The 17,219-nt window shown below is 41.9% G+C and overlaps 1 protein-coding gene and 1 long non-coding RNA gene across 3 annotated transcripts in view; one reads left to right on the forward strand and one right to left on the reverse strand.

Annotated features, from left to right (window-relative positions):
• The window catches only part of LOC117248981 (uncharacterized), a 146,731-nt gene that overhangs the window by 60,971 nt on the left and 68,541 nt on the right, over nt 1–17,219 (forward strand). The gene's annotated exons all lie outside the window — the stretch shown is intronic.
• Nucleotides 1–17,219, reverse strand: part of LOC117248979 (chemokine-like protein TAFA-2) — a 122,397-nt gene that overhangs the window by 34,438 nt on the left and 70,740 nt on the right. The window contains exon 2 of the mRNA XM_033614250.2: nt 15,770–15,873. Within this exon, the coding sequence (XP_033470141.1) occupies nt 15,770–15,872 (103 nt within the window). The 5' untranslated portion in view covers nt 15,873. The remainder of the gene's footprint in view (nt 1–15,769; nt 15,874–17,219) is intronic.

A 17,219-nucleotide genomic window follows, 5' to 3' on the forward strand; every position in this document is an offset into this window, starting at 1 on the left:
CAATTACAAATCAGAATCAGGGAGTCACTCAGTGTAAAATAGTGAGCATTGGATTGATTGTTATGTTTACCATGGGGATCCTGTAGTGTCTCTGGCTGTTAGTTACTGCTCTCTCAAGGGTGCAAGCAGCGTTTTCCTTTCTTGGCAAGATGCTTCTTATGCATCATATAAGTCATTTTTATTACAAAGTGCAGAAAGTCTAAGGTGCAGAGCAAGCAACAATCTTTGATGCATATAACACAAGAGATACAGTAAGTCAGACATGGAGGTCAGTGCAGCATTTACAGCAGTAACAGGAGAATCTTTACTGCAAACTGGAACTACACCCATGCCACCTGAGTGCTGCTTGTCTAAAAATACTGAGTGAACCATCAAATATGTTTCATTCCACTCAGGTTCAAGTCCCCTTAGCAACCTGCGTGCTTTGGTTCTTGCTAAGTGGCTTCCTATTGTTGACGCTGAAATTCAAGGCTGTAATGTCTCTGCGGGGATCACACAAGAAAATCTGAAGGTCTGAATTAACCTTGAAATCTCGACATCCATTTGGGGAACCATAAAATCTGAAGGCACTGTGTCTAGAGACGTGCTGCGTTGAGATGTATCCCTCTGTTTCTGTGACGATGTAAAGTTGTCTTTGTGTTCACCTAAATCACTGAGGATTATCTCCCAAAATATAAATATACACGTCACAACTATGCTCAGCAACACATTGAGTGTGTCAGTATCTTCTTTGTTGCATTCATGTCTTAAGATTGTTAGATCTGGAATAGGCAAATCCAAGCTTGTTGATTAACACCACTGCTGAGAAGTGTGTAGACAGACAAGCTGATTTTGTACAATTATAAACCAAGATAGGAAATAACATTTCTACACTCACATCCTGAGGCGAGAAAGGGTGTTTACAGGTCCTTAAAAAGTCTGAAAATGTCTTAAATTCTAAGAGAGAGATGAGGGGAATGACATGACATGCTCAAGTAATGCTGGCAAAAATAGAATGGATAAACAAATGCGTTAAGTTTGGCATGTACCAGGTCTGTCCCGCGTCTAGGAAATCTGTGCCCACATTACTATAGCTGTATACCAGGGCTGTCAAACTCATTTCAAGTGGGCTGGACCACTGGGACCACTGAAACCACTGCTTGATAACCTGTAATATCAACCCCTTCAAATTTGTCTTTCATTCTGAAAACGTTCATCCATTGACCAACAACAATTATGTGCAAATTCAACAGTATGTCTTCCACATTCACTCAATCTTCTACTCACGGATATTACATGTGCCTTTTTTTTTTTTCATAATTTTCCACTAAAGTGGAAGCTATTGAAGAAGCAGGTTAAGTCATCCCCTGCCTTACAGTCTGAAGTGTTGTCAGTGCCTCAGCAGCAGGGTTCCACCCATATTGTTTTAAGATAGAAGTCTGACATGGATTCTTTTCTACTGAAGGTGCTGGTTGACAATATTTTGCACAATGTTCAACATCTTTATATATGACCACAGAAAGTGTTCATTGTTATTTCAGAGAGCTGTATTCTGGTTGGAGTGGAAAAGCCTCTAAGGCAGCATTTTACATTATGTATCCACTCCTGAAACCTCTCAGCCTTCACATGTGCATAGACATTAGGTGTTAAAAGTCATCTAGAGGGCCGGATTGGACCCTTTGGCGGGCCGGTTCTGGCCCCGGGCCGTATGTTTGACACCACTGCTGTATATGTTCAATCACTGTAATTTATATACTTTTTTAATTGTCTACATTTATTTAGTATTTCTGCTGCTGTCGTGATACAGGTGACATAAATAATAAAACACCAGTAGAGTGAACACAACTATCAAGGTTATAAAACACCTCTTAATTTAGGCTTAAAGGGGCAGTTCACCCCAAAATCAAAAAGACATGTTTGTCCTCTAACCTGTGCAGTGTAGGGCTGAAACGATTCCTTGAGTAACTCAAATAATTTGATTACTACAAAGCCTCGAGGCTTCGTTAAATCCAGTACAAATATACAGTGGGCTGTGTTTTGCATGGATGGTTGTTTCTGTTGCACAAAGCACTCATTACTTTCGCTGTTCACAGCCCACATAGCTGTAACGTGGATGTAAAGCGCGGATTGCAAAACTATGGAGGAAAAGGGACAAGAAAAAAGCGATAGACACCCCAAAGAAAACAACACTGTGTCAAGGGTGTGAGATTATCACAAGTTAAAATGAAAACAGTTCAGTGTGTATTGCAAAACAGAGTTAGCATACCACAATAGCACGTCCTCAATGCTACAACATCTAAGTAGAAAACATTCAGTGTATACATCGAATTTGCCGAACAGATCCGAGGCAACAAGGTTACATCAACGTCACGTTTAATTGCATTTAACCTAATCAGTGATTGCTTGCTGAGATTCCTAATGCATATAAAGATTGTACGTACACTATGGCTATCAGTAGGTGTAAGGAACCCCTTGACCACAGTGAATGAGTCTACTCTTGCCAGTCACAGGAACTTATGAAGGCCAAGTAATAAATATAAATGAAAAAAGATTAATTATACTCTTAAGTCACAGAGTTATACTTTAGACAGCTTGGTGCAGAGGGTTCCACCGTGTTCAACTGAGCAAGAACAAATTTGTTGCTCACATCTCTCATTTCAGAGACTTTTTATTTCATACCCTTTCAGTATTTCATACCCGATTACGTGATTGATTGCCAGAATAATCGATAGAATACTCGATTACTAAAAGGATCGATTGCTGCAGGCCTAGTGCAGTGCTATTTATCAGTCTAGATTTTTGTGTGAGTTGCCGAGTGCTGGAGATATCAGCTGTAGAGATCTCTGCCTTCTCACCAATATAATGGAACTAGATGGGACTCAGCTTGTGGTGCTCAAAGCTCCAAAAAATACATTTGAAGAACTCAGCAGCAATGTCTGTTTTCAGAAATCATGACCTGATTACTCAAGATAATCCACAGACCTTGTTGTGAGCAGTTCCATGTGGGAACTATTTTCTTTCTGTTAGGGCTGTACCCAAATATTCGGATATTCAAATATTCGTTTCTATGGGTAGGTATTCGTTATGAAAATTTGGTATTCAATATTCGTTTTTTTATTTACATTTTTTTTTTTATTTATTTTATTTTTTTTTTTTTTTACATATTTTTTGGTGCTAAATGTAGTCTTTTTGTTGTTGGTAAATGTAGGTTATCAATAAAAATCAAAACTTTTCAATTCCATTGTTAAAAATGTGAAAATATAGTATCGCCTACCAACGGAGCTTGTGTGCACGGCAGTTTTGAGGGCATCCGTCTGAGGCTGTGGATCAGTGCCAAGTTTTTCCACTTTATCACTATTCCCTCCAACTTGTAGCTGTTTTTTCGTTATCTTTTGAATTTAATATGAATTATGGAACCGTTTTTGTCAACGTTAGTTTCCCCCGTTTTGTACAATAAATTATTGTTTAAAGTTTCAACAAGTTTCTTTTGGAGTGCGTGACACAAGTGTGTTTTGAAAACAGCCGCGGACTGTCACCTGCTCAACACATCAGTACCTTCGGATACCATGACAGTAATAGCCAATAATGTCAAAATATCATTTACAGACCGATTTAACAGACGATCACTGCTGCCCGACCCGCAGGTCCATTTGCGGGTCCTGCGGGTTACAGGTCGACCCGCGCATCACTACTCAGCTCAGTCTATAAATGCTGTACACAACAGTCGGCTATAGACATTATATTCTATTCAGGCCGACAGAACCAGCAGCGCATCGGCTCTACAGTGCACGGCACTGCTGTTTAACCATTTTATTGCAGCACAGAGTGTCTGCCAGCAACCAATTACTTGCAGAGGCTTCCTACAACTTGTTTCAACGGTTCCAATTTAATCAGAAGACAAATTAAACAGGATGACTAGCCAATGTGAAAATCAAAAGAAAGCATAGAATAATGTACTGAAAGAGACAGATCCGGTCACCGCTGTGCAAAACTCCGCAATACCCCCGGAGGAGTGCTTTGCAAGGAGTCTTTGAAAGGAGCCGAGCCTGGCGTAAAACCAGAGAGAGCAGGCAGCACGGCCACAGCACGGCCACAGCACGGCCACAGCACTCCCCCCCCCCCCGCACCTGCCCACTGTGAACAAATATTCGTTATAAATCCTGCCGAAGGTCCGAATGTTTAAAAAATGGTATTTGGGACAGCCCTACTTTCTACCAAACTACACCCACTAAGCGCATAACTGCACAAAAGGAAGGGTGCATCTACTAGTGACAGTGTGAGATGTAAACGTTAATGGCATCCTCCCCAGCTGAGCTGTAATGTTAGCTAGCTCAGTGCTGCTAGTAGATGCCAGTCATGCCTATTTGATTTTGGGGTAAACTGGCCCTTTAATGTAGCCTTAAACTTAAAATTTTGTAAGGTAAAGCATGAACTGATTTACTTCCACTTGGCGCTAGCACGTTCTGAGCCAAGCGGTTCATCTTTGTGGCCTAAAGCACAACATCTTGTACTCAATACACAAGACTGGAACCAGGGACGGTGCATTGATGTGATCAGCACCTTAAACTCACCTTTGAAAGTGTAAGAAGGTTAAAAAAACAACAAGGAAAGTGAAAACAAGTGGAATTTGGAAGGGCTCATGTACAAGCACAGGAAAGCAGGTAACTCGATGGATCCATTAGAATAGATGCTAATGAAAACAAATCAGATGTCCCCGCAGCTTGTGAGCCGAGCCGTCTTGGGACTGAATCCTGCCTGACTTCTTTCTCCGCTCTGCCTGCCTTCTGGTCAATAAAGGATGAACAGAATGACCGCTGACATTTCTTAAGTTTGTGTTGTAAACATCCACAGTAGCAGCAAAGGATCTCTGTCTGACAAGAGAACACAAAGGAAACCGTCTTTTTTTTTTTCACATATCAACAAGGAAAATAAACTGAATTTACATAACTGTCAGAGAGTAGAAAAGCGTGTTTGATATGTGCAAATATGATCCCGTCTTTACTGACACAAACTGGTTATTTAAAGAAGTGAAAGCTCATGTGTGCGTTAGAATATCTACTTGTCTCCTCATTGAAATGAGCTAAATTTTCCCTGCTTGTCAGAGTAGGCTTAGTTTTTTTCTTCTTGTGTTGTCTGGGAAGAAATACATTTTCTCTTCCTTTGGATGTGTTCTGGGTTCATTTCATCCCTTGAATGATAACAGGTTTACAGCAACAGAAATAACACCCAGGGGAAATTAGGGGGCTGCGGTGGCTATCAGAGAGAAATTGAATGCGTGCGAGATTATTCTGATCCACTTCCTGCTGAAATGATGAGTGCCTTGAGTGGGGATCGCTGCCAATCAAAGCCATGCACATCAAAGCGCCGCGCTCCCGTCTAATTGGTCAACAAAGAGAAGAGAGGTATGTGCGATTTCATGCCCACAAATAGACATCCTGTCCAGCTGCAACGCTGCCTTTACACCACCAATTACCTGAGGCTATGTATTGTCAGTGGGACTCCCGGTGATGAAACATGTGGGTTGGCCTCGACTTGTAATGTTGCTGAGTTGCCATAATTGATCTCCTTGGGTTTACTAGTGACGACTCGACAACACTTTTAATGAAGCGGGGGGAGACGAGTCAGGCTCACACCTCCAAAATAGCTGTTTCAATCCAATTACTCCCCCATTAACTTCTGTGACATTTTATCTGTGATGTTGCGCTGCGAGAAATTCCCTTCAAAACACCTCGCATGACAAGTTGAAGCGAACGTGGCAGGACACACGTTTGTCCTGTGTCTCCTCTTGTGTTGGTGTAGCGGGGCACTCTGTTTTGGGTCGAGAGCTGAGGCTTCACACTATGAGTACATCAAAGCCGCCTCCGCAAATCCACTTGGTTCCTACAGAGTGAGTGAACAGATGAATGGAGACTCAACAAGCTTGTGGACAGAGAAGAGTAGTTTTTGTCTTGATGTGAAGGAGAACTTTGACCTTATTTCGAGCTGGGCCGCCAAGACGGGACGGGGACAACTGAGTGTGCCAAAGGACACTCACATTACAAGCAAGTGTGGGATGAATATGAATGTTTTTGGACACAGAAATCTGATTTTTTTTCAATCAGAATGGGACACTTTTATACATGGTCCTAAATCTGATGCATATCCTATCACTAGGTAAGAACGCTCATATCAATATCGATCGACAGACTTCATCTCATTCAAAACTCTGCAACTTGGCTATTAACCAGAACCAAGAGGAAAGAGAACGTCAGGCCCATCTGAGCTGCTCTGCACTGACTTCCTGTTACATTTCCAATTGATTGTAAGCTCCTCCTCCTTGTATACAAAGCCCTAAATGGGCTGGGACTGAGCTACATTGCTAATTACCTTGTAAACTATTTGCCTCCAAGAACACTGCGATCATCTGCTGCTGGTTTATGGGAGGTTCCCAGCAACAGCCGGAAGAAGATCGGGGATGCGGCCTTTGTCAACACAGGCCTTTGCCTTGTGAAACACACTACCCATAGATATCAGAGAAGCCAGATCAATACATGATTTTTAAATTCTGGCCTTTAAAATCGCTCTGACTTTCCTGATACAGGTCTGAAACTCTTTCCTTTTACACTTCACACTGCTGTAACGCTTTTAAAATGTTGGATCTTACTTGATTTTATGATTTATAGTTGACATTTCTATGACTTTATGAATCAGTTCTGTTGTGCTTTCATTCTGTTTTCATGTGAAGCACTCAGTGCCTACAATGCAGTTATTGTAAACCACTTTGTGCTGCATTTCTTGTATGAGGGGTGCTAAATAAAGTTTATTTATGATCATTTCTGGGGGAAAAAAGAAAAGACTATGGAAAATATCTGTGTTTCAAAACTATTCTGTTTTCTAAAATGTGAAATTCAGAATTTCTAAAAATAAATGGATCATACATGCAGTTTTTTTTATTTTTTTTTTTTATGCCAGCACAGCCAAAATGTTTTCCACTGTGTGAGAGAGTGTGGGCCAGATTGAGCTTGATGGTGTTGAAAGCAAGGCAAGAAGTATAGCATGTGACTGAAGGCACACTCCTACACAGAGCTGCCTGTACGCCTGCATGTCACAGCCTGCAAACAGCTCCACCCCAAGTGCCTTATAACTGTACTGAATCCGGACACATATACATGGCATCACAACCAACCAAATATTAAGTTTGTGTGAGCATTTATGGGTTATGCGGTGATGCAGTCTTCTAAATAGGAAAACCGTATCTTTAAGGCTACGTTCATCATCACCACCATGGACACGTTGGACAAACTTGTTTATGAAAGGCTATAAGATTGATTCAGTACGTTAAGGATTTGACAGTGGGAGGTTGTACAACTTTCTGCGTAGGTGTGTCGACTGAACGGCTGGCTATTTGTACTCCGATGTTAAATATGGTCGGGAAAAACCCTACAAGAAGTCTGGAAATTAAGTCTAGAAAAGTATGGAATTTTGAAATGGAATATGTGCATACGTCGATGGTCTTTCACTGAGCAGCAGCACCTCACCATAGTGTCAGAGCGGTCTGTTGAAACTACAGAAGACTGCTGTAGCCGTACTGCTGCTGCAGTAGGTTGCCCCGGTCACCAGCCAGTTGAACCCAGCTGCCAGACATTTTCTACAGGGACATCTTGCCTGCATGTGTCAGTGTTGTCGTGAGGCGCCCACACAGATATTGGAATGTAGCCCTGGTCATCCTAAAGTTTTAGATAAACTGTACCTCCCTAAAACTCTCCACACCACGGCCCCACCATTCTTGACTTCTCTCCTGCACCCACACTTCTTTCTCCACAGACTACCAGAAATAGTTGCTCATAAAACCATGGCTTTTGCATCCCTTCATCTTCTCACCCTCTTGCCATTGTTCTAGTGCTCACTATTTTTCATAAGATCAGTGGTTTGACCCCCAGCTCCTTCAGTCCGCATGTCAAAGTATCCTCGGGCAAGACGCCCCCCAAATTGCTCCTGGTGGCTGTTCCATCAGTGTGTGAGTGCAGGCTTATGGTTACTGAGTAGCAGGTGGCACCATGTATGGTAGCCTCGGCCACCAGTGTGCGAATGTGTGTTTGAATGGGTGAATGTGACATGTAGCGTAAGAGCACTTTGAGTGATCGGAAGACTAGAAAGGTGCTTTACAAGTGCAATACAGTCCATTTACCATTTTTTTCCATGATCCAGAAGCCTCAATTCTCTGAAAAATATCCGATTGAACTGAAAGTTCATTTGTACGACAACCTGTTGTCCTGAAAACAAATACACATTGCAGAAAATAGCTGCACACTCTCCCAAAGTGAGGCACTTGGGTAATTGTTACGCAGAATGATGAAGGTCCGAAGACAGAATTCTGCAAAATAATTAGCCATGTGTCATCGGAGAATTGGCCCTGCGGAACGCCTCTGCAACATATGATGATTGGTATCCGACCTCGGCAGCAAATCATTCGGGAGATGAGCTTGGCACCACTGTCATTTATTTTTTCCGTCTCACAAATGTGATGTTTGTTGCTGTTCTAATGTGCACATGTGTGACGTTATTGGTTGTATGTGAAGCATTTCAGGATAAAGATGTGTTCACACTGTGGTCACTATGGGTCATTTCAAATATGAATGTGAACAGTCTAGGCAGGAAGATCAGATCCAGGGAAAAAATTGGTATTGAGCTCTGTAATGTGAACGTAGCCAAACTGTCTTTACCTTAATTAGCTCTTCTTTATTTTAAGACTGGAGCAACAGTCTCACTTTTTGAACCCTTTGCAGAATGATATGACAGGGTAAGAAACACAGCCTGCAGCTAAACTTTCAGCGGTCTTTGGCTGTCGTCAGAGTTGTGCTACTTTCTTGTTTTTCTTCTTCTATGAACAGCAGTTCACCTGGTATGATTCCTGCTACTCAAAGTCTCCCAGCTCTTTCTTTATAGCTACTGGAATAAACATCTCAAAGGGGAACTCCGATTTTACACATCAGTTTCAGTTTACTCATCATAAAGAGTATGACTCAGCCTGTGAAAACAGTTGTTTGTCTTCTCTGGCTCTGGAGAAGCTTTGTGAAAGAAGAAAGTAACCCCTGATGATGTCATGAGAGATATCTCAGGCTGGGCTTGGAGAATATATTTTTGATGGTAAAGTAAGCTTGTGTTAAAAACTGCATGTGGAGTTTGACAGACGTAGGCATTTACCAGACAGGAAAACGTATTACTATGACGCACACTGTGACGACATGGTGTGTGCTGCCGTAGCGAGCTGAATTTCATTGCTTGCTAATCACAAAAAAAGCTCTATGTATCAGTCTTTTTATGAAGTGATGGAGAGTACAGTGTATCTGTGTCCTGGTGGCACACATAATACAAACTCTGTGGAAACAAATTTCCCCTTTGGGGACAACAGAGAAGTGAAGTCCGTCCCTGTCCACAGTCCACCATGGCATCTTATTTTAAAAAATATAAATGGTAATCAGGGGCAAAGGGCAAATACGTTTTTGTCCCAGTTTGAGTTGTGCCATGAGTTACACACATGATGTTTGTCATGAGCTATATTCCACCCACAAATGTAACACAATCTTACCTGATGTGTTTTTGGGGCAGTTCACATGCTGTGTTTTCTGCGCCCTCAAATTCATTGTTTTCAGTGTAGATGCACGACACTCAAACACCAGAGCGATGCCAGAGCAGCGTGCATGCATTCCCAAGTGCCTATTTTTTAGGGCGGGATGGCTGCATTCTGAGGTGAACGGAGTTTAACTTTTGGAACGCAGCAGCGCACACCACATGTCATGTGACAAGGAACAACCAATCACAGCCGACAGATACCTTTACCTTCTTCAGTAAATATCAGTCTGTGGTAAATATGGAAAAGTTGATCATTTTGGTGCAGAGCTGCCAGAGCTTTACATCTGTCCCACGGACGATAGGCCTACACACAAACAATGCCTGGAAGAAGATCAGCTCTGCGCTCAGGATTTCAGGCGAACAGGCTATGATGCGGTGCTTTTTAAGGGTGCTTAGCAACCTCAGATGCAACCTTCTGCTTCCCTCTTGAAACCTGGCTCAAAAAAGCCACAAATGCAGCGCCCAGTGCCTGACCTTGCATTTTTTAGGCACGGCATGTGTATTGGTTTGTACACCAGCATGACAACTGTTCAGTGGGTGAATAATTTTATATAACTCACCCTTAAAGTTATGCATGATTCAGATCCAGCCCTCACTCCCCCACGGCTCCACACTCTCATCCAAAAATGAACACTTTCTTGCGCCCCAAAAAAACCCCAAGATAACAATGGCCGAAATACCAAACTCAAGGCTTCAAAACAGAAGTCCAGAACCAATGGGTGACGTCACGGTAGCTACGTTCATTATCATACACAGTTTATGGTTTTATACAGCGACTTCTGGTCTTTTTTTCAGCAGGGAAGCAAAAGAATGAGGGATACCCGTTACTCCAAACACAGAGGCATCATAGCTTCAGCAAGAGAATAAGTTATGATGTCACTTACACTTGTGTCGTTTACACAGTCTCATCTCTCAGCAGTCTCATGACAAACTGCAACTCTTTTGACTTGGAAAATTCTCTTTTAAATTGACAAACATCATGTATGTATAACTATTTATTTTTTCCAAAATGAGGTCCCATGGTGGTCTGACAGCAGGGGAGGGACTTTGCCTCTATCTGTTGAATTGCATTATGGGAAATGTGGGATGCGAGATTTTAGAGTTTGACTCACATTAGGGAGTAAGGTTGGCATATCTCAGGCTCTGCTGCATCAATTTTTGACCATCAACTTCTCATATTTCTATTGTGACGTGGTTCCCCTAATAACACAACTGAAGTGTAGTACTAAATCACCTCTTTAAAAACTATTGTTTTTAAGATTGCATTGAGGGAAAGGTTCTAATTTCAGTGTCTGCTTGCTCCCTACTTTGGGTTACGTGGATCTGATAAAAATGACATAATGGATAAGACTGGCATTATCAAAGTACCAAAACCAGCAATTCATTAGTCTCTCAATACTTAATGACCTCCCTGCCCTGACTGTGGCGCTTATCTCCAAACCCTCTCATTTCAGCTGAGGAGATAAATCTTTAAAACATGTCACAAATATATGTTTTCAGTTTTTTATTCTCAGTAATTTACTCAAACAGCTGGGTGTTGTAGTTTTTAGCAAGTGTTACTCAAACAAGACTAAGTCGTGAATTGTTGCGGACTATTTTCAGTTGCACATTAACGCAATTCATTACAAAACGTTTGGTGCTTTAGTGAGTATTTCCAGCAGCAGGACAGTGTGTGCGATTGCTTCACAATAAATTAGTTTGCGTTTTTCATACTAATAAAAGAACATGTCACCCAGCAGTGCAACAGTCTAGCTTATTAATGTGTTTTTCATAGTCTTCATAAAGGTCTGTAGCACAGAGAAATAAGATATATCAGGCCATGGCCACACAGATAGCACTTGTTGGTCTTTTGTGTGTTGGCATTACTAAAAATACAGAATACCATCAGCTTTATCCTTCCCTCTGCCAGCACATAAACCGAGCTGCAATATAAGTATGCAATAAGGCAGTCGGATCAAGGTAGTCTGTCAGACGATATGCTAATAATGCTCCTCAACCGACAAGTTGTTACAACAGCTTTGGAAACTTCTCAAGTGGTATCATGGAGATATTTACGTTCTGATGCCTCAAGATGATGTGGGAGTTAGCACAAATTGCACAAAGACAGAAGCAGGTGGTGGAAGTTTTAACCTTTTGTAAGGCTGGCTCACTGGAATGTGCGTTTGCTCCCATAAGAGAAAAGTGCTTAAGTATTTATACACAGAGAAAGTCCAATACTTCAGAAGTTAGAGCAATGCAGTCGGCACGAAAGAGTAAGATAAAAGAGAAAGTGTAGATTCAGTTTTAACCACTTCCACTCAACTAGGATGCCGGCGTCCTTGGCTGACATTACTGTCTTTTAGAGGCTGCAGCAGGCTGAGTTAAAAAGAGTTACTGGTGAAACCCTAAGGAACCCATTGGTACCAAACGTATCATGCTAGCTTGTCGGGAAGGGGTTAAATAAAGCTCCAAATTTAGGCAGAATTTTGGCGAGGAAAAATTGGCATGGCCATTTTCACAGGGGTCCCTCAACCTCTCATCTCAAGGTATCTGAATGAAAATGGATTCTATGGGTACCCATGACTGTCTCCTTTCCAGACATGCACACTTTATGCTAGTCCCTTACATTTTGGGGCAACAACCTGCAGCTTTTTGCAGGTTGTGTAAATGCAGGGCTCGACAGTGCGAGCGTTTCACTCCCATTTGCGACTAAAAATAGGTGTGTGCGAACTGTAAAAAATATTTAGGGGCACATGTGCACATAAAAAATCAGCCGAAGCAGCCTATATTTTTGTCAATAAAAAAATATGATAATCTAACCGCAAATATTGGAGGAAGTCCAGCCGCCTTCCCTCTTCCCTGTGTGACACAGTTATGGGTGGTTTTCCAAGCCACTGTCGGCACAATGAATATAAGTCCCACTGTCGGCAGGGTGGAAATAAGTCAAAGTGTGGCGGAGGCAGGGACAGTTTTTGCTATGGGCAATGTGGGCGACCGCCCAGGGTGCAATCTATGTGAGGGTGCACGAGCGCCCTCCAAAAAAAAAACAAACAAAAAAAAAACTTGCCAGTTTTCTAGACTACCGTTCATTTCCACGTGAAGTTAGTGGAGTGGGCGCTGGGGCGCCCCTATTATCACAGCGGTTGTGGGTTGAACGGGGGCCACAGACAGGAATACGGCGGAGGATCATAGTGCGCAAGATAACGGCTTACCGGCGACAGAGAAGTCCGACTCCAGGTCCAGTAATTTCCTCTTTTGTTGGTGTCATGACTGCCCAGTAGTACCTGGACAACCGAGCCGTGGCGGCACACAGGTATGTGGCGTGTCAGAGGGGAAACAAGCCGTTCACTTCTCTCTTTGTGGCAGCCAGGTAATGGTCCACAAACCTCACCGCACTTTAGGGACTGTTCTTTACTTATGAAGGGACCTGTCAGGGGAGGAGGGTGGCTGGTTGACTTTTATTTTATTTATTTATTTTATTTTGATCCCCCCTATGTTAATCACTTATTGATGCAGTTAGGGACCGTTCGCCACGGTACTGCTGCTGGGCAGGGTGGAAATAAGTCCTGCAGAGTTTCAGAGGACCTGGAGAATGTTTTAGGATAGTAATAACATATAAGATAATCATATTGCAAAGATAATATATATAAGACAATAACATTAAAGACAAAATTAAATTGCAATACTTTTTCAAAACTTGATGATTTTACCTTTCTGTACATTTTGTATACAAATTCATTAAATAATTTTACTTGTAAATGTCTATTTGCATCATGTTTATTACGGAAAGCACATTATTTGATCAATTTACATTGTGCCCCTAAAGTTCTTTGTGCGCTCCTTACTTTTTCAACTTAGGAGCACATGTGCTCCTTGGGGAAAAAGTTAGCGTCAAGCCCTGAAATGTATTATTTTCACCCATTGTATTTGAATATTTCTGCACACTGGGGTCCCGAAACAGTATTTGATTTGCATAAATTGGGTATGACTGGAAAACTGAGACTCTTGTGGATTCAATGAACCCAATTTTATTCATGTGTGATGATGTTAGTTCCCACAGTAGCCATTTCATTGTAAGGAGACCTTTTTTTTATTTGACCTCACTGTATAAAATGACCTATTGTCACCTCAAGGATAATCACAGCCTCATGAAACTTTATAGCTACTAACTAGAGACCTGAAGCATTCAGAGGATGTATGGCTTTATTCCTGTGTGTATTGATAATTATGGGGCTTTCACGCCACCTCACAGTAAAGTGGGACTTAACCGTCTGCGTAAAATTGACGCTGTACCTACAGCATAGGCTCTGCGTCGATGTAGAACCTATGCAGTACCCCACACTGTAGCCTGATGTGCACCAATGTAACAACACGTCACTGCGATGCAGACCTCCTGTCTGTTTTTGTAAGCTGATACCAAATTAACCTTTTATTTACTTTAATCTCACAGATAAGAAACAATAAATTGTGTAGATAATAAAGCCTCCACAAAAATAGCATTTTAAGTCTTGTGTGGGATTTATCCTGGCTTCATATGAGTATAGCAAATCTTTGCTTGTCGCTAGGCTAGTTCATACAGTGTAAAATGCCATAGGCTTGTGCTAATAATGTTAGCATGTTATATTTGTTTGGAAAACGTGTTTAGTATAAGACAGTTGTTTTGTCAGTGAACCTTGTGAGCTGTAATGGAGCTGAATTTTATAATGTTACCTTTGTTAAATGTTGCTGTTGTCCCTGGCTTCATGTAAGTAGAGGAAAAGTCTGCTAGCCACTAGGATAATTTATACAATGTAAATTGCCATAGGCTTGTGCTAATAACGTTAGCATGTTGTATTTGTGGGGAGTTATATTGAAGATGAGTTGTGTACTTGTGTTTGAAATTGTCTCCACTAAGCCATGTTTAAAGTGTGTTTTGAATCAGCTAAACTTTACAGCACTTCACAGAAACCCCGCCACTGACTGGTGTTTTGGAGGTGAAACTGCAGAGTTACACAGGCACACCATAAGTATAAATGCTTACGACAGCGTAGACCACATTTGTAGGCTGACGCACAAGTATAAATCCTGCTTAACTCGCCACCTTTACTCATTTCAGTGAGGGGAAGTGGTTTCAAACATGGCGGTAGGGGTATGAAGTGGTTGCTGTCTACGTGAACATGCACAGATTCTGCTGTGCTGCACAGAATTCACCATGTTGAACTTTTGGCGGTTGATGCCTGGATTTGGCTGATCAAATAGCGAGCATGGTGGAAGCAGAAAGTAGAAAAGATGGAGGTGGAGCTGATAATGTTGGTGTCTGAATACCCTCAATAACGGCACTTGCAACTTTTAAGGACAACCAGAAGAAGAACTAGGCCTGGGATCACATTTCCACCAAGCTTCAGATGACTGGTAAATTGTCCAAATGAGTAGAAATCTCTGGTACTTTCAGGGATTCCCATTGTCTTGCTACAGAATGCAGCGACAAGCTAGCCTGCACTTCTGCCAGTGTTCATCAAAGCACCTGCCTGTCATCACAGCCGTGGACAGCAGCAGCGGCCACTTTTGAAAATGCTTTGCTTTCTGGTTGAACACTCTTGCAGGTAGGTGGTTGTCAGGGCAGTTAGCGCACAGCGGTGTGAAAGCAGCTTAAGGGGGTTTCTCAGCAGTTTCCACAACAGAAGTGCTCGCCATACAATCACCAAAAAATGCAGTTTTTAAATGGGTTAATGCAACGATGGAAAAAGCATCTTATCAGTGTATGCTCTGTAGAATAAATGGTGATCAGGAGAAGGAAGGTTCTTCTTGGGACTGGTTATGGACTCATATCAAAATGGAAGATAGTGTTTTAATGTGGTATTTAAGAGTAATTTTTGACCATTTTTATCAACTCTCAAGTGTTTAAAACTGTTTCAAAATCCTTAAATTTAGTAGCAACACACAACTCATGAGATATAATTGAGCATTAATGTTCTAATCCCTGATACACTCTAAACTTTTAGAGTTTTGATAGGCGCCTAAACAAAACACACTGTTTATTACAGAGTTATGATAAGAAAACTTGACACACTGTGCTGAGCAGCATCTAAAATAAATTTTCAGCTTTCAGATGATGTGACTAATATTAATGATGTGCTAGCTCCCACCCTGCCCCCCCCAAAACAGACAGAAATGGGTGTACGGTAGGGAGGTGTGGAGTAGAGGAGGTTAATGTGCTCACCTGTAGCTCCTTCTGTTGGTACGGTCATCTCCCAGACACTGATCACAAGCACCATTACAAGTAGAGCCCCTTTACATCCGATCGGCGTGTATCGCTCACTCATCCTGGGAAAAAGAAAAAGGAGTCACCGTGAGTAGGTCATTTATTACAGCTGTAGTTTCAACCTATAATGTTCTTACCTTCAGAACAGAATCATACAAGAACTATGTTTAACTAGAACAGGAAGAGGGTGTTGCTCACAGTTTAACTCCGCAATCGCTCAGCTCGTCTGAATGCGTATTTGCCTTTATCGAGAAGAGATGCGGGCCTTTATCCTTCCTCTTGCTTTTCAAAAACAAACTACAGCTGTGAATGTGCCCTAGATCACTGTCTCCAAATCCTCTCTTTCTTCCCTCCTGCACCTCCTCCCTTCTCTCCTCCAACACAAGGCTCTTACACCGGGAACATGAACAGAAGGTGAAGACCCTCTGCTGCCCCAACAGGCTTCAATAAGCCTCTCTCGGCTCTATGGCAGAGCGGAAGAGAGAGCGAGCAGGCCGCAGTGGCTAATCCACCCCTCCACAGTACCCTTTCCTCTGTATCCCTCTCCCTAATGAAGTGTGGTGGAGCTGAGGCCACACTGCATACACCATCTGGCACAGTGTGTTATCATTGACAGACAACGATCAGATTTCAAATGGGGATGCAGGAGCGGTACGGTAATTACTGGAAGAGGCATGGTATCGTATGGCGTGAGCGTACAATGTTACAAGCTGCGTTTACACCTTATTTACCGCCTCTTATCTGCCTGCCTCATTGACGTATAGATTGGATAAACCTCGTTGGGGTTCTCAGATTATTTGTGTAATTAAGTTTATTTTGGCAAGGCGAACATGACCTTTTGTCCAGATTTTCACAGCGGCACACAGGAATTAGAATCAAGTGATGTGTCAAAATAACACAGACAGGACTCGCATGTCTAAAATTAAAAATAAGATGTCTATCACCAAGAAATGTGGGCAATGACAACAGAAACACAAGGGAAACAACTTTTTCTACTGACTATATGCACATACAAAGACACCATTGCAAACAATTGATCTTGTTGTCTTTTTTAATCCTGTAAAATCCACCTGGATTCACCTAAAACACCTATCCAAGGCATATCTAAAGTAAATTGAAAGATGTTCCGGTTACATTTTAAGTACATGTACATGCATGGTCTTAACTGAAAGGTAACACTTCAGAGATTGTTAGAATCACTTTAAGTGCCTCTGTCATTAAGTTATGTAAGTTTTAACACACTGAAATATGAGTTTTTCTAATCTTCGCCTGAATGTTTTTATGAAAAATGATGCTGCATAACTAGGACTTTTTAGCTGGAAAACACAATGGGACCATAGCATGAACCCTCACATAGTCAGAATTCAAAGTAGATAACAAGATTACAGAAAGTGAAAGTTTTACACGT

Source organism: Epinephelus lanceolatus, chromosome 23 (genome assembly GCF_041903045.1).
Source record: "Epinephelus lanceolatus isolate andai-2023 chromosome 23, ASM4190304v1, whole genome shotgun sequence".
Lineage (NCBI taxonomy): Eukaryota > Metazoa > Chordata > Actinopteri > Perciformes > Serranidae > Epinephelus > Epinephelus lanceolatus.